The sequence below is a fragment of the Anser cygnoides genome, chromosome 21 (assembly GCF_040182565.1).
Source record: "Anser cygnoides isolate HZ-2024a breed goose chromosome 21, Taihu_goose_T2T_genome, whole genome shotgun sequence".
Classification (NCBI taxonomy): domain Eukaryota; kingdom Metazoa; phylum Chordata; class Aves; order Anseriformes; family Anatidae; genus Anser; species Anser cygnoides.
In genome coordinates, this window is record NC_089893.1 from 8,605,680 (window position 1) to 8,627,321 (window position 21,642).

At 52.0% G+C, this 21,642-nt stretch overlaps 1 protein-coding gene across 3 annotated transcripts in view; it reads left to right on the top strand.

Moving 5' to 3' along the window:
- The window catches only part of ETS1 (ETS proto-oncogene 1, transcription factor), a 77,414-nt gene that overhangs the window by 42,356 nt on the left and 13,416 nt on the right, over positions 1 to 21,642 (top strand). For all 3 annotated transcript variants that reach the window (XM_048063358.2, XM_048063359.2, XM_048063361.2), the window contains 5 exons: positions 10,106 to 10,225; positions 10,882 to 11,082; positions 14,547 to 14,624; positions 15,441 to 15,689; positions 19,339 to 19,599. In XM_048063358.2, the coding sequence (XP_047919315.1) occupies positions 10,106 to 10,225; positions 10,882 to 11,082; positions 14,547 to 14,624; positions 15,441 to 15,689; positions 19,339 to 19,599 (909 nt within the window). The remainder of the gene's footprint in view (positions 1 to 10,105; positions 10,226 to 10,881; positions 11,083 to 14,546; positions 14,625 to 15,440; positions 15,690 to 19,338; positions 19,600 to 21,642) is intronic.

Below are 21,642 nucleotides of genomic sequence, written 5' to 3' on the forward strand. Positions count from 1 at the left end.
TCTGTTTGCCAAAGCCTGTGCAATTATTTGATTTCCAAGCTAAATACTCTAATCTCTCCTCTTCTCCTTTTGTAACTGCAAAGCCGGACGGCTCGGCCTGATACGGGAGGGCAGACCTGGAGTCCTCGTGCCCCGTGACAGGTCCCCGGGCGGAGAGGGCCAAGGTGACGCAGCGGGATGGGGACCCGGTGGTCGTGGTGTGACCGGGCTCCTCGTCCACGGGTGCTGCCCGTGCTTCCTGGGCTGAGCCAAAACCCTGCTGCACGGGGAGGAAAAGATGCTATCCCAGGCCTAATAACTGAAGAAGGGCTTTCTCCGGGTAAGGCAGCGGCGGTCCCGGTGCAATCCATGGGGATGTGATACGCTGCAACTTGCGCTGTCCCGTTGAGCAATCGGCAGCGGTTTATCGCAGGCTTGGCTCTGCGTCTGCCTGGCGCTGCCCCGGAGCAAAGGGTTGGCCGGGGAGGCTGCGGAGGTGGGGCGGGCCGGGCGGCAGGAATCTGCAGCTGCAGAGCGATGTGGCAAGCTTCGCCCCCGTAGCCTGCTGCCCCGGGGCAGCGTGCGTGCTCGGGAGGTGACCCAGAGCTGCCGAGCCTTCCCTCCTCGCCGGCGGCTCGGTCGCTTCTGGCTGGCTGGCTTCGTGCTTCCTGCATCACGGGGACGTGTCCTGGGCACGAGGAATGCCGTAGGAGTATCTGTAGGCACCTTCCCCTCGAGGTCTGCCTGTGTTTTGCTTGCGCGGACACCAGCACCGTGCTGTCTGCAGCAGGTCCTGCCCTTCAGCTCGGCCACGCCGCGGTGTACGGAGGAGAGCTGGCGAGTGGAGGAGAGCAGCTTTGATGTGGAGGGAGATACTCCGGGGCTCGAACCTCATCTTGGCCCGAGGGCGCTTCAGCCCGTGCCATGCCATGTGGGAGCCACGTGTCGGGCGTGACGTGGCACCGATGCAGCCTGGGGCAAGGGCTGATGCCGAGACACAGAGATCCGTTTACGCAGGACCTGGGCTGGAAATCAAGTGAAGGTTGGGGAATTCCTTGGGACGGATCGGAGGGGAAGGAAAAGCAGACGCTCGGCCAAGCCCCTCCTTTCATGTCTAATCCCGTTCTGAGGCCAGGAGAATTGGGGATCCCTTTCAGGACCAGTCTGGCAGTGGACTCCCAGTAGCAGGGATATCCGTGGAGTCCGTCTGCACTGTGAGCGTGTCGTGTCATGGTGCTGGACAGCAAAAACGACTGCTCCATTTTTCATTCTGGGCACAAAGTCATTTCTTGTGACCACGCATATGCAGCGAAACCCTCTCGGGCTGTGAGGTTGTGTGTAGCTGCTAACAAAGCGTGTTGGCACGCACGTCGTCCAGGTGTGTCTGAGCAGACTTGGGGGTTGGGATCTGTCTGTGGGGTGGTGGAAGGCCGAAACGTGACCGAAAGTCCCTTGGCTCGCATCCCTGCTGCGAGGGGACAGCCCTGCCAAGAGATCTCAGCCTTCCCTTTTCACACTTCCTATCCTGACAGCATCTTCCTCACACAACGTCCTGCTGATTAACCTCAGCCCCGGCTTGCGACATCGCTGCTCTCCCTTTTCGGGAGGCTGCCACGTGCGGTTCGGCAGCGCGGTGCCTCCCCGGGGCAGAGCGGAGCGAGAGGCTGGAGGCGATGGAGCCGAATGCCCACTGCATGTCCATCCTGCCCGCGGGTCCGGGAGAGATTGGTGTCTGGAGGAGAGACGCAGGGCTCGTTTGGACAGGGGGCTGTGCGATCTGAACTGCTCGGGTGCGATTACAGCAGTGCCCCGATAGCACCTGGGCGTGCTCGTGCGGTCCCAACCAAATCTGCGCCACGGTGCTGGGGTGCCTCGGGCGCCAGGGATGAGCCCTCCGGTCGTGTCGCTTCAGCAGAGGTGCCCGAGGTGGCATTGCCAGCCTGAGGCCCGAGGTGAGAACAGCACGAGGCCTGTTTTTCACCTGGTTGGGAAGAAAGGAGGCTCTGGCGGACGGTGGGAAGCGCTGAGCACAGACCTGCACCGCTGTCTCCTCCTCGCAGCGCCGGAGCCCAGGCGTGGGTTTGCCTTAGGACGGGCTCAGGCCGTGCTCCTGCGGCTGCGCAAACCTCAAGGGCCATTAAACCTCGCAGGGCTTCCAGCCGAACCAGCAGCGGGCAGGGAATTTCAAGAGGCCTCTGGGCCCAGGCGTGAGCCGTTTGAATACCTCGGGCACCGATCCAAGCAGCGAACGCATATCTGGTTGTTTGCTCAGTCAGAATCACTCGGTTTGGGGAGTTGTTTTTTTGTTCCCCCCCCCCCCCCCCCCCCCATTCCTGTTGAGCAATTCGAGCTTTGCTGCAGGGACGTGGGGTGTGAGAAGCTGGGTTTTCGCTGCTGGTTTGTGGGGGAGCATCTCCCGGAGCCGGGGCGCCGATGCGGGGCGGCTGACACAGGCGTGACCTGGGCTCGCTCTTCACACTTGACCTCCTTCCAGCCGGGGCTGGGTGTCCATTACAGGCTTTGCCGAGCCCACCCCGCGCTCCCATTAGTGTGCGTGTGCCTGTGCATGAGGATTAGAGCTATTTAGCAAAGCGGTTAGCGGGGATTAGAGTGAATTAGCACAGGGGAAGCACATCTCGTAGGAGAGCCCTAGCTCCGGGAGAGGCAGGGAGCGTCCTCCCAGCTCTCCTAAGGGGGGGCGTGAAGGCAAAGCAGCCCGAAAACAAGATGCTAATCCCATAATTGGAGGGATGCCCTGGCTCATGTGGTGTTTGCAAGGAAAATTAGGAGGGTATAGGGTGATAAGTGCCTGACCACCAAAAGAAGAGGCTCGGACGCCTGGGCAGGAGTGGCTGGGGCACACGGAGAGGGTTTTTGCTGGCTCTGCTGGCTGCAGCTCTTCGCAGCCTCCCGCCGTGGCCACCTGCAAGGTGCTGACCCGCGGGTTCAGCCTGCACACGCGTGGGCTTTGCACGGGTTGAATGAAACCCGGGCTCTGCGGTCAGGCCAGCCAGCGCGTTCGGGAAAGGCTTGCGCGAGTTTTTAATCACGCTGGTCTGAGATGTAAAGCCGGAGGAGCCGTTTCGAAGCTGCTTCACGAGGGTTTGTTTGCGGGGGGCTCTCGCTGGGTTCACAGCGATGCTGCAGCTAAACCGCTGCGACCAGCCTGCCTCGTAGCGTGGCCTAACCTCTGCCGTTGCTTCACCTCGGTGGAAAAATCTTTCTGCTGCCTTCGCTGACTGCTTTGCATAGTTTTGACGGGTGTCGTTAAACCATGGCCGCGTTCGCTAACCCCAGAGGTGGCTGCATCTCCTCGGTGCTTGCTCTTAGCCATCTGCGCTCCTTCCAGCAGCCGAGACAGGGAGGATGGAGCGACGCCCTGCATCGAGGGAAGCCCGGCTCCCGGTTGCCGCGGGAAGACGAGCCGTAGGTCCCGTCCTGCCTGCTGAGGCGGGGGAAGCTTTCCCATAATTGCAGCGAGCGTTGACTCAAACCCTGTGGTTTTGCTTCGCTTCGATCCAGGGGTTTCTCTTGTGCTTCTCCCCCATGAAAGCCGGGGAGGAGCGAGCCCCTGTGACTGCAGGGGATGCCGCTTTCCCAGGATCTCTGTCCAACACCCACATTATAAAGCTGTGATTGAGGGAATGGAAAAAAAACATTAACAAGGGCAGCAGGCAGGCTTGGAGGGCGAAGCAGGGTCTGCCGGTGAGCGTGATAGCACTCGGATGGCGGGTGAAGCATCCTTTCACCAGCTGGTGCTGCTGCCTGCTCCCTTGGCAGCTGCACAAAACCAGAGCCAGAACAAACCCCGACACCCTTTTTAGGTTGCTCCGTGTCCCGTTTTCCTCGCTTTCCTTGCTTTAAAGCCAGCCCTGTTCAGAACAAGGGTCTTTGAGGTGAAACACCCTGGTGGTGAGCTGGTCTGGGGGCCATCACTCTGTGGGCGAGAGCATCTTCTATCCCAAGATGTGCGAGATTTACACAATTTATCCCAAAGCCTGAGGCTGAACAGCGAGAGCATCCCAACCCGACAGCCAGGCCCACCCGCCTCTTAACCTTCCCCATTCCCCGCTCGCTGTGATGCTCCAAGTGCAAACTTGGGAGAAATGCTTTCATCTGCGTTTAGGAAAGACGAGTTTCCAGGCCCTTTATGTAGTGGGAGAGCTGGCCCCCGTGCCACACGGCATCTCCATAAGAAAGCTGCTGAATGCCGGAAGAAAGCTGGCTTTGTTGTGCTTTTTGCAGCGCTAAGCAGTGCGGGCTTTCGGTTTCCTCTCTTGTTTTTCTCCTCAAGCCCGGCTTTCATCTCAGAGTATTTATTTTTCACTGCTTGAAGGGGGAAAAAAAATGACTTATTTTTCTTTTTTTAAAAAAAATGTATTTATTTTAAATTAAAATAGCAACTGTCAGTCCCTGTTGTGCCGTGCCTTGGAGAGATAAAGAGGGCTGGTCTCTGGCAGGGTGCTGCAGAAAGGGGTACCGAGTCTCTCTCCCCTCCCTGCCCTCAGTCCCCAACATCTCCCTGTGCATGTCCTTCCTCCCCAACCCCTCCTTGTTCCCTGGTTTTCCCTCTGTTCCCTTTTTTTCCAGCTTTCTGTCCCGGTTTTCCTTTCCTCCCCCAGAGTTTCACTGCCCTTTCGGTCCAAGGAGCCCTAATTGGAACAGGCCGGCTCCGCTCCTGCTTCCTGCGTGGGAGTGAGAGGCTACGCTTGTGAAAACAGTTCAAAAGTGCAGACAAATTTTTGCCTAATCCTGCCTAAATAACTGGGGCTCAGCTGGGGTTATTCGCCCAGGCGCTCCTGCCCTGCTGCGGAGCCGGGTACCTGGGAAAGGCGAACCTTGCCCTGGGGGGGGGAAACCTGAGGTGGGAGGTGGTGGGAGGTGGTGGGAGATGGTGGGAGGTGGTGGGAGGTGGTGGGAGGTGGTGGGAGATGGTGCTGCTGTGCCCGAGCTGCCTCTGCTCCATCGGGGGGCGTGGGAAGGGTCTCAGCTCCCGGCCCCCCTCTCTCCAGCCTCCTCTCTTCCTGAGAAAGGCTTCTCAGCTGCTGAACCCGGCCAGCTGGGAGACTTTGGGAATTGTCCGTGTTTCAGCCTCCCCCATCACTACCTCTGCCCTAGTTTTGCTCCTGGTGGCTGGTAGAGGAGCTCCGGGGTGGTGGGTTGGGGCGAGCTGGAGATGGAGAGGGCTGGAGCTGGGTGCTCGCAGGCTCACTGCAGGCACGCGGGAAGAAGGTAAGAGAGCAAATCCTCGTCCCTCCTTGCTGGGCCTCTGAGAAACTCATTTCACTCCATCGCAGGCGTCCAGAAGTGGGGACTTGTGCAGAACCATGGGCACCTCGAGGTGGGATGACCCTGGGGTGGCAGAAGCCCTTAGCCCAGGCGGACGATGCTGTGAATGAGGCTTCTGGGGGACACGGCCTCCTCGCTGCCCCAGGGCCTTTGGTTGCCCTCCAGCAGAGCCAAACGGTGCTCGTAGGAGCATCCCGGAGCTTTGGGTGCTCACAGGAGCATCTCGGCCTGCTCAGGAGACACGCCGGGGCTCAAGGACTGAGCTCTTACGAGGAATTCAGGAGTAAATCAGCAGCTGTTGGATGCACGGTCCTGGAGAGCTGATTTTCTTGACTTCACCTGGTTCAACGCTATCACACACTTGCCCCGTGCCGCCTTCAGGTCTCCAAGGTGCCCCCCAAATCCTGGCGATGCCAGCAGGCTGTGGGATTTGCCATGTCCCAGGAGAGGAGGCAGGGCAGGGAGCGGGCTTTTACCTGCGACAGCGGCGTGCTGGGTTCCTGACCCGGGTGTCCATCCATCAGAGCAAGGGCAGGAGGGGGCTGCCGGGTCAGCTGCCCCCGCTCTGACCCGCTGGGCATCCATTTACACGCAGGCTACTGTGTAAAATCGCGGGGACTGGACAAGGCCACACTGGGGCTTTTGATGGGAAACAAAGTGAGTGGCTGCGGGGAGCTTAAAGGGGGCATTGACTCCGAGTGGAAATTCGGGAGAAAAATGACTTTGCTCCCATCCTCCCACTTTTTTTCTTTACTGCCATTTATTTTGCTTATGCAATCAGATGCTAATGTTTTGACGTGCAGCGGAGTCGCTTGTGTTTTAAGGTCAAAATCCCTAAAGTTTGTAAATCGTAGCCCTTTAAAAAGATCAGAAGTGTAGGAATAGTTTATACATGCGGAGCCTGGTGAGAGCAGGATAGGAATTTGGCTGGGAGATGAACTCGGTGATCTTGGCCTCTTTGTCCGTTTGCCGGCTGGTTTTCTCACAGGCTCCGTGACCGCCTGCCCAACAGCCAGCACAGTGGGGCGCTGGGTTTGGGGTAGGAAGCCTTTAGCTCAAAAGCCACGTAGGGATGCGGTGCTCTTGGCCGTGGCAGGATTGTTAGCATCCTTTTGCCCTTCTGAAGTTTGGTCCCCAGGGATGTCAGGGAGCTGGAGGAAGAGCAGGGAGCTGGTTTTGAGAAGCCTCCGTGGTCTTAAATTGAGCCCCCAGACCCCTCCTCGCTTTGCAAAGCTGCAGCCACTTGCATAGATGTCCCTCCCTGCTTTCCCACCGTGTAAGGCAAATTACTTATCTCTGCTCTACACATGCTGGAGATGATGTGACATAATTTTCCAGAGCGCCTGCAACTCCTGTTAGTGTTTAAAACTCAAACCAGAATACCCTGCCTGGTCTCCCAGGAGGAAAATCAAATGCAGTTCCCCGTCGGTACAACGGCAGCAGCGGGAGACGTGGCATCGAGGCAGCGCGCTGCACGCGCGAGCCGTGTAGATGAGGCTTTAATGGGCGTCGTAAAAACGAGGCAGCAACCCTAGCCCGGGATGCAAAGCTGGCCCCCGCTGCTGTGCTTGCTTTTCGGATTGAAACCCGACGTTTCCCAGCCAGGCTTGGGTGCAGCAGCTGGGCTCGGCGCTGGCCGATGCTCCGCGCCCGTGCGCATGCACGCGTGTGTGCGTGCTTTGTGGGCAGCGGGAGGTGCACGAGAGGGGACGTTTTATTTGTGTAAGATTTGATTAAAATCTTGGAAACGGGTTTCAGATGACAGTGAAAGCTGAAACCGGGGGAGCTAAGCCTGGCCTTGCTTTTGTTGCTGAAATTCTGCTTGGCTCTGACCTTTGCGCACCGCAGGCTGCAGGCGAGCGGCTCCTCCGTGGGCGCTGGAGGACAGCACCAGGGCTCGATCCTGCTGCCAGCTCCCTGCGCCCAGCAAAGTCACACTGGGCAGAGCAGAATAAAGCCCTATAAAGCCCTTCGTTACCTTGGCGCACGCAGGAATCAGCAAAGAAAATGCCACCGAGGTAAATTCAGTATCTCAAAACCAGTGGAGGCAGAACTGAGATAAAAACTGTCCTGTCCCCGCCCCCCCCGGCCCCGATCACGCAGCCAGGACTTGTCCACAAACACGTATGCAGAGCTTTACAAACCCATTTAATTTTACACATGTGAGCTCTTCTATAGATGTGGGACACTGCTGACTAAAATTAGGCTTCTGCAAGCGTTTGCAGGCTTGGGGCTTTTCGGCTGTTTTGTGTTCTGAAGAAATTTCAACTAGCGGTCTAACAGGAAAAAATGCAGATGATGTTTCAACTCTGAATTTTCCCAACGCAACTTGTTTTGAAGGAGAAGCCTTGAAATGCACATTTTGGTTTGTTTTGGTGTTTAAACAGAAAACCTCCTTTGGCACTCGGCTTTTTTTTTTGAATTTGAAAATAGGGCGTTTGCTTCTCCGGTGACCTCTCTCTGGGAATCGCTTTTAAGTATTCCCTGTTTTGACATTTTGTTTGTGCAGAGCTCAGCATTCACCTTACTAAACCGAAACCCTATCCTCTGCTACCGAAAAATTGAGTCGCTGGCTCTGTGCAAACCCCAGCGCGCGGATCCTGCAGGAGAAGGCAGGAGCGGTGAGCGGTCGGTACTCTTGTGCTGCAGAGATAGGAGCAACACTTTTGCACGGCCGAAAGCCTCGTCACCCCCCCTTGCCGTCGTGGTGTGCCTAAGGAGGTCATCTCTGCACAGGTCTTCGTGGGTGATTCAGTGTAAAATGGGGTTAGAAACGTTTTCGTAGCCTAACTCTGACTCATCTCCCCATAGCGCCTGGGAGCAGCGAACTGCCGTTTAACCAGCCACGGAGGGGAGCGAATTCCTGGGTGGTCCCTGTAACCACAGAGCACAGAAAGCAAAGCATTAAAATGTAACATGAGGATGAAGGGAAAGGGGCACCGAACCACTTTCTCCCAGTGTTATCTCAAAGCAGCAGATGGAGAACAGAGATAGGGAGGGTGCCTGCTCATTTTTCCGTGCCCTCTCCAGCCAAATCCAGTAAATAATGAAGTGCAATTTGCCAAATAGCCTTTGAATGTATTATTTGCTTTTGAAGGTCCTGATACTTCCACCGTGGCAGGCGATCCTTGATTTATGTGGTGGGGTTGGTTGGAGGAATCGGGCCCCCAGAGGCTCGGTGTCGGGGATTTCACTGGCGCTACCTCAGCAAAGAGTCATTGGGTGAGGGGATGAGTAAGGTTAGGGGCAGCTGGAAACAGGGGAGCTGATTTTGCAAATCTTTTACTTGGGGCCAGTAGGTGGAAGGTGCGGAGATGGAGGCAGGGAAGCGGCTCTGTAGGGCTGAGCAGCGGAATAGGGCCGGGTGGTGATTTAGGGTGGCTCTGCAGCGTGGTCAGCCCTGGGCTGCGGGCCCGAACACGGGCGCTTATTGACACAGCCCCAGGTCCTCCTTTGGGGAAAAATCCCAGCTGTGTGGAGTTTTGGTGATACCTGCAGGTTTGGCTGCCCGTGAGCACAGCAGGACCCCTCTGCTGGGCGGCTGCACCCCGATTCTCCCCGCATCGGGGCCGCCGCTCGCAGCCAGCACTGCTCTGCGGGCGTACGGGGTTGCTAAACCAGAGCTTCGATCGACGCGGGGCGATAGTGGCTAGGGTTTCCACAAACCAGAGAGTACTATGAGTTTTGATGTTTGCGTCCAGATGTTGATGAAAACGCCAAAAAAGCTTGTGCGTGTTGTCATTTTTCCGCTGAGAACAGTTTTCATTGAAAAATTTCCAGTAGGCTACAGAGTTAAACCAGCCTCAGGCGGAAGGTTTACAATGGGACTGATAAAGTCCAGTTGTTTGAGATGGTGAATGTAAGAGGCTTTCCTTCTCCGCAAATGATGGCTTTCAGGAATGCTTAAAATATATGAAAAAGAGCCAAACCTTTTATTCAGAATGAGGAGATTTTTTTAAAAAAAAAAAACAGTTGCTTTTGTTTATGAAACTCTTTGGCTACGAACATCCACCTCCTTCCAAGTAAATTAGAGAAAGGAAAGAAAGAGAGGAAGACCTTTGCTTCTCATCAGGACTGACTCCAAGGCCCGGCTCTTGGCTTGGCCCCGCGTCTCCCATGGGGGCGGCTGCGCGCTGCTCGGTGACTCACGCCGAATCCGCCGTGCTACGGCCTCGCATGATGTAACTCTGTGCTAATGTGGGATTTTCCAGCTCTTTTGTTTTCCCTCCCTCCTTGAATGGGTTTTCTGCCGGTTCTTCACCATGCCTCATCCTGCTGTGAACTTACTTCTTCCAGGATCGCCTGTTGATTCTTTAAAATTACTTTTTTCCTCTTGCTTTCCTATGGGCCAGGATGCCCAGAAGCGGAGCGGTAATTCGGGGATGTTTGTCTCCATGCTGTCCTGTTCACTCTGGTGTGGGACCCTTTACCCTTGCTGGTGCCTGGCACTGCTCAGCCACCTCCCAGACTTCAGAAGCCACCTGGGGTGACGACGCTGGGTAAGCTGTTGTCTGTGCTGGTCTTTGATACCACCGTCAAATTTCCAGCAGCGCATTTGTGGTTGGCTCGCAGGGAGACCACATGCACCGTGTAACCCAGCTTACCAGACAGGGCTCGTCTGTGCCCTTTAAGCACGCGATTCTTTTTTCTTCTGTGTGTAAGAAGTCTGCCAATGGACTCTCAGGGTTTAGATTTTGCGCTGGAGGGTGTGAAAAACTTCAAGAGCAAAAAATGAATGGATTGCTCACTTTTTGACAACCCAAAGGACAGAGTACTGTGAGGACTTCTGTTGTCTTTCCCAATCCTTATGACCGTTTTTCTCTCCTGCTTTTTTCAGATATGGAATGTGCAGATGTGCCTTTGTTAACTCCCAGCAGCAAAGAAATGATGTCTCAGGCACTGAAAGCCACCTTCAGCGGCTTTGCGAAAGAGCAGCAGCGGCTGGGAATCCCCAAAGGTAAGACACGGCTTCCTGGTGAGCAGCTGTGGTAGACACAGAGATCGTGTCCTCCCCCCAGGATGCCCTTCCCCACCTCTGCCACCCCTTTGACTGGTTCCCTCCGTGCAGCATTGCCTCGTTTATAGGCAGCATCAGCTGGAAAAATCCAGACACGGGGTCCAAACCTTTCAGTACCGCTTGCAAGCTGTACCCGTCAGACAGACTGTGCCTGTCTGTCCTAACGGAGTGAGATAACCTCTGCTGCGAGACTGCTCCTGCCACTTTGTTGAGACTCGGGAGATTTCTATTTACAAGTCGTGTCCACTGTATGGAAAAGCAGCTGGGACCCTTTACAAGAGGCTGATAACAGGGAAACCAAGCAAGATGTGGGTGGAAAAAGGAGTCAGAGAAGTGTCAGGATTATTAGAAGTCCCAAACAAATCCAAAGCTCATTCCTTGTATGAAATAAGTCTGCAGATAGGGCTGATCCAACCTGGCTGTAGGTGCAGTGTTCCCCCACCACATATTGACCTTTTGCCAATTGATTTTCGGTCTCTATAGGATGAGGCTGTGCAGGTGCTTATCCACCTGTAGCACTGTTAGTGTCCTGTTTTCCTGGAGAAATGGCTCGAGCTTGCTTGTTAGTGAACCTTTTCTACAACCCTTTGGTGCAGATCCCCAGCAGTGGACGGAGACGCACGTGCGGGACTGGGTGATGTGGGCAGTGAACGAGTTCAGCCTGAAGGGAGTGGATTTCCAGAAGTTTTGCATGAATGGTGCTGCCCTCTGTGCCCTGGGCAAGGAGTGCTTCCTGGAGCTAGCGCCTGACTTTGTGGGAGATATCCTTTGGGAGCATCTGGAGATCTTGCAGAAAGGTGAGTCCTGGGGTCTCCAAGGTGAACAGCTTATGTGGTCCTGGCTACTCTGACCTTGGGCCTTTCCAAGGAGCTTGGTTTACAATCTGGCTGTGCAATGAGGTGTTCAGCTTGGGCTGCAATCCCAATAAAAGCGTCTTTGAAAGCCTAGCTTTCCAGTAGGGTTTCAAATGGGCATCCCAACCAGCAATGGGCAGTGCAAATCCTGGCACTTGTTGAAAGAGGAAGGGTGTTTACGCCGGCCGCTTGGCCGGGATCCACAGCAGGCAGGGACGCTCTGCCTGCCTGGAAACGATGGTGGGATTTTCCAAGGCATTCTTCCTCAGATCGTTCAGCTCCTGCTGTGAATTTTACTACTTCCTCCAGTGCAACTAAGTACAACAATATCACCAAAATCCCACCCTAATTTCCCAGTTGCAATTGGAAGCGGCTTTTCTTTGTTTTATGTCTCATGAGTGTAATGGCTTTGAGCTTGAGTGGCTGTGTCCCACACAGGAAGGAATGGCAGAAGCCACCTGCAAGCATTTGAGGGCATTAATTTATTTATTTGAGTTGGGTAGGGGACATATGCATTGTTTTAGGTGTTGATTTTGATGGCGTGTGGCTGAAGGATGCAGAAGCAACACTTTTCCCACCTAGGATGGTTCCTAAAGAGTGGGTGAAGATCTTTAAGACCTTTAACCAAGTCATGAGCAGGAGCAGCAGCAGATCTGGGTCCTTCTCTAGCTCATTCCTGTGCAGAGCTAATTGCCTTCCTGGAATATCCCTTGTGCTGCCGTGCTGACCCTGCGTGCTTGTCAGTGGGCCTGTATTGGTGACAGGAAGGGGAGGGGAAACAAAGTTATGCCTTCCAGGAAACCATTGACAGATGGATGTTAATTGCTGATTACTAATTTTACTGCTACCTGTGGTTTGCAAAAGGTAAACATGGCTATTCCCAGGCTCTGTGCATGACAGGCTGTTTTTCTGCTCTTTGTTTGACTCCGTATCTGTTCAGTTCGTCTCGTTTTGCATGATTTTTAATGAGAGCTTATATCAACAGCAAGCAGTATAACCAAACAAAGCAAAGGGTTGTGGTCAGTCCGATTTCTACTTGCTGTAAGCCAGAGCTTGTAACACAGCTCTGCCTTCCTGCAACCCTCCTTCATTTGTCTGTGCTGTAACCCGCAGCAGCGCGATGTGCTGCAGGTACCGACTGAGGCATCAGGGCTGGGTTTGCTCCCAGCCCTGCTCTTCCTGCAGATCCCCCAAGGCACGCAGATGAACTTGGTGATGCAGTTTTGCTAACTGTAAAGTAGGGATCACGTTTCCTGACAGCACTGACACATGCGGGTGCTTAGATGCTGCAGTTATGAGGATGCAAAAGGTGTGAGGTGGATAAGGGCTTTTACAAAGATGCTGGGAATATTTCTACCTATTGCAGCTTTTCCTCCAGAAGGATGAAAAAGAGTAAGACAATTTATTTGTCTCAACACTGTTGGCATAGCCCTGGGAACCAAGAAACCTCCGTTCTATGTTCTGTTTTACTGGTGACTTTGTCACTTCTTGCGTAAGTTATCTGAGCCTTAGCTTCTATGGTGGGTTCTTAACACATTTCCCAGAGGGGCAATATCTATGAAGTATTTGGAGAGTAACTGAGAAGGGCTTCCAGGAAATAACCAACTTCACCCCAAGGACTAATTCCTGTTGCCTGTAAGTCATGGGACTTGTCTTACTTGTTACATCTCCAAAGGCTAGGCAAGGTCTGGGTTCTGTTGTGCTGGTGTTCCGCAAACAAACTGTGCAAAATGGCCACTGCCACATCGCTCGCCTTGTGAGACCAGATGTTTCTTTCCGCTTTGCAGCTGGGGATGTGAAACACGAAGAGCTCAAGGTTTCCCGAGGCTCACCTATAGCGTCACGGTGTTGGTGAGCCCATGTCCAACCGGCCAGTTCCCATCTCTCCCGTCTTCCCCAGTTGCCCACCATCCTCGCTCAGGGGTGTGGGTGCTGAGAGCGGTGGTTAACCCCTCGATGTTTGGCATTACCTGTGGTGGTGTGACTGCTGGAGTGGGGTCATGCTGGGACAGGCTGTGACCTTGCTGTCCCTCCTGCTAACATGCCTCGCTTGTGAGCTCTTTCCGAGAGAGTGACTCATGTACCGCAGCCTGCTCAGGGTTTAAAAACGGCAGCAGATGGGCGACTTTTCCCTGCATGGATTTGGGTATTTTCAGGCATATTTTTCCAAATTTCTTCCTAAAATAACCTCCTCAGTTACCAGCAGTCAGCAGTGCCCTCCACTTGACTGTAAGCATAGCTGAAGGTTGCTCTCTTTCCCTGTGGTCACCCACCCTGCCCCTTGGCAGACTCCGTGGGGAGAGGAAAAGAGCATTTCTCATTAGGTCTCTCTGTTTGCACAAAACCTCCTTTTGTTAGAGAATATTTTCCACCCTGCAATCCCCAGGAGAGAGGGCCAAAATTAGGCTCCTTGCAAGCAAACGTGCGTTATCTTCGGTTCGCTTCTCTTTAGCTTCAGCAGAAATAAACATAACCCGGAGTTGTCCGTGGTTTTTTTTTTATTATTATTTTTGTTACCCTCTGCAAAGAAAATAAAATCTCCCATGCTGGTATCTCTGCCCGCATGCCGTGCTGGAATGAGTAAGGTGTTAATGGAAAAACTGGTCAGGGGAGGAACAGTGCGGCTTTTACATGGGAAAGCAAATTCAGCGCCAAGCCCAGGAGTACCAAAGTTCTTGGAAAAAGCAGTGGAAAGCAGAGAATCTGTGCTTTGATGTGATATTTGCTCATTCTGGGTGAATCACGCCTATAGAAAGGTTAAAATTTGCGGTGCTGCCCGTGTATTCCCTATGGCGTGTGCATCAGGAGCTGGTTAATGGACAGGGTGGTGAAGCTGCTCTGAGCATGGGATCCTCCGCTTCCATCAGGCGTAAGGTAGAGGTGCCGTGTAGGCTGGGAATTAGCACTAATTTAGGGTAGGAGCTGGTTTGGTTTGCGTTACCCACTCACTTGCTCACACCTACTGCTGGTCTAAAATAGGGGCTTTTTCAGGAAAACAGTTGTCCTTGTATGGTGTTTTTTTTTTTTTTCATGAGCTCATACATGTAACTGTAATAAACAATCCTTAAAAGAAAGACAGACAATAAATAATTTCCGTGCTTTCTTTAATTTTTAACTAGCTTTTCAAAACCACCTGGAGCCACTGATTGAGAAGGTTGTTGTTTCTGCTGTTTTGTTTAAATTTGTGCATGCCTCCAGCAAGAATTCCCAAAGGAGCCCAAATGCATCGAGTGCATGTTTCAGTGGGATTTCAGCACCTAACTGTGCACTTCTGTTCCTTTGAATGTCCCAGTTTAACCCTGGGAGGAGCATTTTAGGAAGTTTCGACCTCTCTGCATTACAGCACGTTTTGCAAGGCATGGTATGTCTATGGACATGTGACATTTGCTTCCTTTTCTTCTTTGCAGAAGAGATAAAACCGTATCCCGCAAACGGAGTGAATGCAGCATATCCAGAATCCCGCTATACTTCAGACTACTTCATTAGTAAGTCTCACTTACTGTTACTGTTGTGGTGCTTCCAGGTGTAAAAGTGCCCCCTATTAGAGGTTTGTCTGCATCACATGAGGACTGCACCGTGCAGTTACTTCCCCTTCATGGCACAGCATGCAAAATGTGTAACTCAGTCTTCCTTGCTCTTGTGGGTTGACTTATTTAGAAGTTTATTTAACAAGAAAGGTGTGGGGTTAGGGGAGGAATGGGGCAAGAAGGCTTAATTCTGGATTGCTAGGTAGGAACCTGGCGAAGAAAGAGATGAGTTATCAGTCCAAACTCCTGCACTTCCCATTGCCATTGATTTGGAGATGTTCTTTAAGAGAAAAGTATTTGAGATTTGTAATGTATTTCATGAACCAGCAAAAGAACCCCAACTAAACAAACAAACAAAATCACTTGGATTGGGATTCCAGGTTCTGGAAGGTGACTTTGGAAGTTACTCATGTATTGCAGTCATCAGTGAAATTTCTCTTACCCATAGCTCTTTGCTGAGAGTATGCTCTTCATGGTTTTCGAGCTTCTCCCACTAGCAGCTTGCTTGAGAGGACTTCAGTGTAATTAATGATGTCTTATTTTTTTAAATCACTGCAAGTATAAGGCATCATCTGTATATAGCTTTTAGAAGCCTCACTCAAAAGTATTTCCCGATTGTGCCAGATATTTTATATCCAAAGACAGTCTTCTCTTGCATCACAGACCCTGAATCTTACTGTGCTGTGGAAGACTGGAGGGGCAGTGAGCAGTGCTCTGGTTTCTTCAAGCTGACTGTGTTTGCGTTGCTTTCTGACACTCCCGTCCTGCCAACAGGTTATGGCATCGAGCATGCACAGTGCGTGCCTCCCTCCGAGTTCTCCGAGCCCAGCTTCATCACAGAGTCCTACCAGACCCTCCATCCCATCAGCTCGGAAGAGCTTCTGTCCCTCAAGTACGAGAATGATTACTCCTCAGTCATCCTGCGTGACCCCGTCCAGACGGACTCCCTGCAGACAGACTACTTCACGATCAAGCAAGAAGTGGTAACGCCGGATAACATGTGCATGGGGCGTGCCAGTCGAGGTACAGTTGGGCATCTCCCAGGGCTTGCCGGGTTCTTGATCTCTCTACTTATATGAACCTACAAATGCTGCCTTCCCCTCTGTAGAGATAGTCCTTGACGGGGCCCAAATCCAACAGGGAGCCGTGCGATGCCAGTAGTGAAGCTGTTTCCCTACGTGTGTCTCTTATGGGGTTGAACTCCTAGATAATTCCCTGATGGCTTTGAGCCCTCCCTGCCTTGCACTCCAGGGGAAACAAGAAGGTCTTCCTTGTCTCTGCTCTGCTGCCTGTTTTTACATCTGCGAAAATGTAGCATTTCTGGCTCTGTACTTTGATGTCAAACTTGAGTGAAGCTGAAATAGGCTTTAAGGTGTTATTAGGGAGGACAGACTGCTGTGTGGTTGTATAAATCTCATTTTCCTAGGAGACCAGGCAAAAACCCACAAATCCTTCACAAGTTCTCATCAGGAGTTACTGTCCGAGGCTCTGAAAGGTTTTACACTTGATGATCCAGTCTTTATCCATTATCTCCGTTGAGTTTGATGGCTGTTTGCTTGAACCGATAATCTGTTCCAGTGAACCCAAGCCTTATGCTTTGTTAGGAGACTCAGATGTCACGAGTTGGGTCAATGACAGAGCTGAAGGACCCCCTGAATCCTCGTGCTACAACTCCACATCTCCAAAGAGTTATAAGTACATGATTCCTGTTTGAGTTGATGGGCTTTAAACACCTAAACACTTTTGAGGATCTGAGCCAAGTGCCTTTTCAATTAATATTAAATTCTGAACACATGGGGCCCAGATGCCCAACTATTTTGTAATTACATTGCTTGAAACGAGGCTGAGGATCTGGCTCACAGTATATATTCAAAGAAAGAGTTTAATCCGTAGAGCTCAAAGTCACTTACAAAGGGGTATCATTATCTCCTGATTCCAGGTAGGGAACCTGAGGCACGGGGAAGAGATCTGACCTGCCTGCGATCGCGCCCTGAATAGAATCCAGATGTCCCTATGCCTAAAATTCATTATACTAACGTGTTGCTGTGAGCCGGGTTTGATGTTGAATATTTAAACCCATTCATTCATCCAGCACCGAGAGCTGAAGATGTGCTGGTTCCCTGTGAAAGCTGGAGCCCCTTTGCAGGCCTGCATCGCATATGCCTTGCACAGCGGCGCTCATTTTATGTTGCTCATTCTTTTTCAAGGCTAGGAGAGCTAATGACAGGAAAGTTATTATTTGTATTATTACCTCTGCTTCTGCTGGTTGAGTGTTAATATGAGAGAGGTGACTTGGATGATGCAGTGAATCAAAAGGGTAGTGGTATAATTCTAGGTAAGCTTCTCTTTCCGGGATTGCTTTTCTGGCTATCTTTCATCTGTGCCTTTCCCTTTTCTTGAATTCTTCTTTAACATTTGTGATTTTTTAATAATACTCATTGAAATGCAAGGATTCAGGAATGCTTTTGCAGTTATGCCTTCAGCCTGTTCCTACTGGAAAGCCTAAAATGGTTCTAAGGGAAGGAAGAAAGAGACCTTAACCTGGCACTGGGGACCAAGTGCCCCTGGTTTTAGCAGACACTTTGACTTACTGATTGTGGTTGAAGAAATGCAACAGGCCCTGGCCATGCTTACACTAACACTACATTTTAGCCACCCAGAAGGGCCTTTGGGTGGCATAAATACTCCCAGAGTGGTATAAAGAAGCCTTAATATAAACCAGAGTCCGGCTTATTTATGTTTACATTCACATTTACCTTCCACTCTTTTATAAGGTTAATCAGTCGCAAAGTCAAACACTTAAGCAAGAGTCAGGGTGAAGGTTTTCCAGACAGTTGCCTTTCGCCTTTCTTTGTGTGGGCAGCAGGAGCTAATTTTGTGATTCCCTGGGAGTTTTTTCACTCTGCCTTATCAGTGAAGGCGTCTGGTTGGAAAGCATAGCTGCCAAACTCTTAACAAACTTCTCCTGAGTAGGTGCAAGGCGTGATTTGCAAAAGCTCACAGCTAGGTCAAATTTGGGTGAATTTTCAGTGAAATAGCACAAGTCACGTCCCCGGCACTGAAGCTGTTCATCTGGCAGATTTTTAATTCCTTTTCTAAAAGGGATCGCACCCCAAGACTTCTCAGGGAAGTGGTTATGCCAATGAACGTGCACAAAATGGTGTTATTTTCGCCTTACAGAATTCAGGAAGTGATTGAAGTACATTTTGTGAAATCCTTAAATAATTAAATAAATAAATGTAGCGTGGATATTATCAGGAGAATCATTTTGAAGTGCGGACCCACTAGAAGTAACTACCAGGAAGGCCTTTAAGGGGAAATGTTGGATGTTAGACTACGTTGAGTAATGAAATCATGCTAAGGGGAAGGTGAGCCTAAGCTGGAATCCCAGGCTTACAAGACTAATTGATTTGGTTGAAGAGAGAGCATCTTTTTAGGATGAAGGGGAAGATGCCTGTAGCCGAGGCCAGCAACCAGGGCAGAGCTGACTTTTTGGCACAGCTCTGCACCCACAGTAGTTAAGCCTTTTTGCAGCAAGTGCTCTTCGAACTACAGCACAACAAATATTTGGGGGAGCGTGCCAGCGTCCTTCCACGTTCCTGTTCCCCTGTGATTTAATATCTGGGCCCAAGCTGCGGGTAGCTCTGCCAATGGAAATTTCTCCAGGAGCTCTTGCACAATCCCAGCAGCTGTTTTTAGCCCAGTTTGGGAAATTAGTGAACTTGAATGATCCTGTTGCACTCTTAGTTTGTCAGTAAAGATGTTGAGCAATCGTCAGCGTAAGGGAGATCAGAGAGAGCAATTTCAATTTGTTCTTCGGATCCTTTTTTAGCTCTCTGTTTTAAGTACAGAGGGTATACTTGTGCTGTTTTCTAGAGGGTGTAAATCAGCATAGCACTGCTAAGGATCTGGCCTCTCATGTTCTGGTCTTTACTAAAAATACCCCGGAGAGTAGCCTTGATACAAGCCAGCTGTGCTCACCTTACCAGAACTGGAAACATAGCTGTTTGAGCTCTCAGCCTTTTGCTCTCCTCCTCCATCAAATCTGCTGCTGCTTGGGGATTTGAAGGTGGAAGTCGGTTGTAACATATGGCAATAAAAGGCTGCTGCAGAGTTTTGTAGAAAACGTGAAAAGTCAAGAAGCCGGGTGTCCGGTGCCCTTGAACGTGCCTGAGGAGCACTTGCACAGGGCTGGCAGTTCAGTATGGGACTTGCTGCAGAAAGATACGGGTCTGCAATAAGAGCAAGAGGCCCTGCAGTTCCCATGTTTAGGCACCTGAACCAAGCCCCGAATATCTGTCTAAAGTGGATTATTTCTCTGCCATTGCCTTTTGAAAGGGAGGGCAATTTCCAGTTAGCCCCCGGCGTCTGTCTCGGATAGAGAGTCAGGACTCTGGGCTTTTCCCCAAATTCTGCCTGCCTTGCTCTGCTGCCTGACCTTTTCCAGGGCTCAGATAGCCCTGCTTTTGAATTCTGAAGATAAAAAAGGTACCGCAGACACAGGGCTTACTTTTGAGTTTGGTTGGGTGTGAGGTGCAGCGTGACAGCAGCGTTTGCCTGGCTGCCTTCTGCCTGTGCCGCGGGCAAATGAAGCATCCCGCTCATAGCCACAGCCAGCTGGAGCATCCCGGTGTTGGCCAAGCACCTCTCACGTGCCCTTCCTTCTCCCCAGGTAAACTGGGCGGCCAGGACTCCTTTGAGAGCATAGAGAGCTACGACAGCTGCGACCGCCTGACGCAGTCCTGGAGCAGCCAGTCCTCCTTCCAGAGCCTGCAGCGCGTCCCCTCCTACGACAGCTTTGACTCGGAGGACTACCCCGCCGCCCTGCCCAACCACAAGCCCAAGGGCACCTTCAAGGACTATGTTCGAGATCGGGCCGATATGAACAAGGACAAGCCTGTCATTCCTGCTGCTGCCCTCGCTGGCTACACAGGTAGGGTCACAGCCCTCGGGAGACCACCTCCCTGCTGAGCACCTCGGGTAGAACCTCTCCGTTAGCGGAGGGCAGAGCTTCCAGGGTCTTCGGGTTGCCCGATTTTGCATTGTTGTGAGTGAGGGTTTTTGGGGTGTCCCAACCACATGCATGTGTGCACACCTGAGAGCACCCCCCAAAGCTGCTTGTCCTTTGAGCGTGGGCACTCCAGCCCTCACGGAGGGTCGAGGACACAGCTGAGCACGGGGCGATCGATGCCTTGTGTTTTCGTTTACACCTGGATGCCTCCTGGTTGAGTTTGGTAGGAGCTGGTGTCTGGTGTCTATTGTTGAGAACACAAAGTACTAGAGAGCCTTTGTTTCCCCATCCGCCACTTTTATGCAACGTGCTGGCCACGTGCTTGTGGTTTCCCACCTCAGGCAGGAGTGGCTGCGTTTCAGCACTGCTGTGCGTGATGCAAAATGATCTTATCCCCTTTCAGCAGCGAGGAGGGACTGTGCTCTGCTCTTTGTGTTGGTGAGAGTCAGGGATGGGACAGTGCCAAAGCAGACCCAAATATTTTCCATTCCCTGCGCTGGGAGAGATGAGAAGGTGATAGACCACAGAAACTCTGGCTTTTTATGTGACAGCCCTCCAGCAATCTGGCCATCTCTTCTCTCGACGGAGAGAAACCTAGTGGTATAGGGCTTCATGCTAATGTTGGGATAATCCTTTCCAGTCCTTCCGTGCCGTATCTCTTCCCTGAATTGCAGGTAGAATTTGTAGGACAGACTCCTGGCTGTTCCTCTCCCTTGTTCATACTGATCCCTCCTGCCCCAGCTGGTAGCAGCTGTGGCGCAGAGGAGCCAAGCAGTGGAAATAGTTTGTGCAGATAAAGATCATCAAAAGGTTCAGAGCAGATCCTGAGGTGCGACTGTCCCTGAAATCTCCTCCCACGCACGGCTCGTCTTAGGGCTGATATCTAGTTTTTGTTGGGGGTAAATGCAGAGGGGAGGAGAGGTGGAGAGATAATTTTAGGAGCTATGTGTAAAAAAGGAAGTGGTTTGTTGCTATAGCTTTAGTTAGAAAGAACGCTTAGCCTGGCCTGCTGAATGAGCCAGTTTCGACCAGGTCTATGCAAAATAAAAGTGTGCTCTGCCATTCCTGAATGGTTTTTGGCTGGGGGATGTGGAAGGGAGAGGCATGAGCAGTAGGAGGGGCTACGCCCCCAGACGCCGTCCTCTGCCCTGCCACAGAAGTTGATGCTCATAAGAAAAGAGACCGGTGAGCACTCCACGCACTTCTTTATTCCTCTTCTCTCCTGATAACGCCTTTCACCAGGGCTGTGGAAGTGTTTGGGGTACACGGTGCCTGGGCAGGAGCACTGGTTGCTTTTCAACAGCTGGGGAAACTGAGGCACGGAAGCACTGGCGAAGGTAGGAGCTGTGCTGCCCAAGCTGGGTGCTTCCCTGCCTGTTTGGTTCCTGGAAGAGAAGCGCTGCCCCCGCAGGGAGGCTGCATTCCCACCTCCCTCTGCCAGCAAGGAGCCGAAGCTGGAGCCGGTGTTTTGCCAGGGGGTGTTAGCACCCCAAAGAGTGTCCTTGGACTCTTGCCGTCAGGAAAGTGAGACCTCAGTTAAGGCAGCGCCAGAGCACACTTCCAAATGCTCTGCGCCGCGTAACTTTTTCCCTTGCCTCATTTCAAACCCTGTTTTGAGCTGGGAAGATAATCCCTCGGCCCAAGCATTTTGACATGATCAATAAGTTTTTTTCATTGCTTCACTTGAGAAACTTGAAATGGGGGAAAGGAAAATTGGAGGTTTCCAGAAACATCGGTCACTTGCAAATCCTTGGGTCACAGCACTTCTTGCTTGCCCCGGAGGCCGCTAAGCAGTAATTCAGTGCTGAAACCGCCACTGCCTGCATTCACTGTTGGGAAATATCTTTGGATAGATGAGTTTTGCAGACGTGTGACTCCAGGGAAGTCCTCTGTCCCTTTTTAAAGCCTACTGACCTGTCAGCACCTTATATTTTCTGTGCGGAGGGAGCCCAGCGTGGGTGCAAG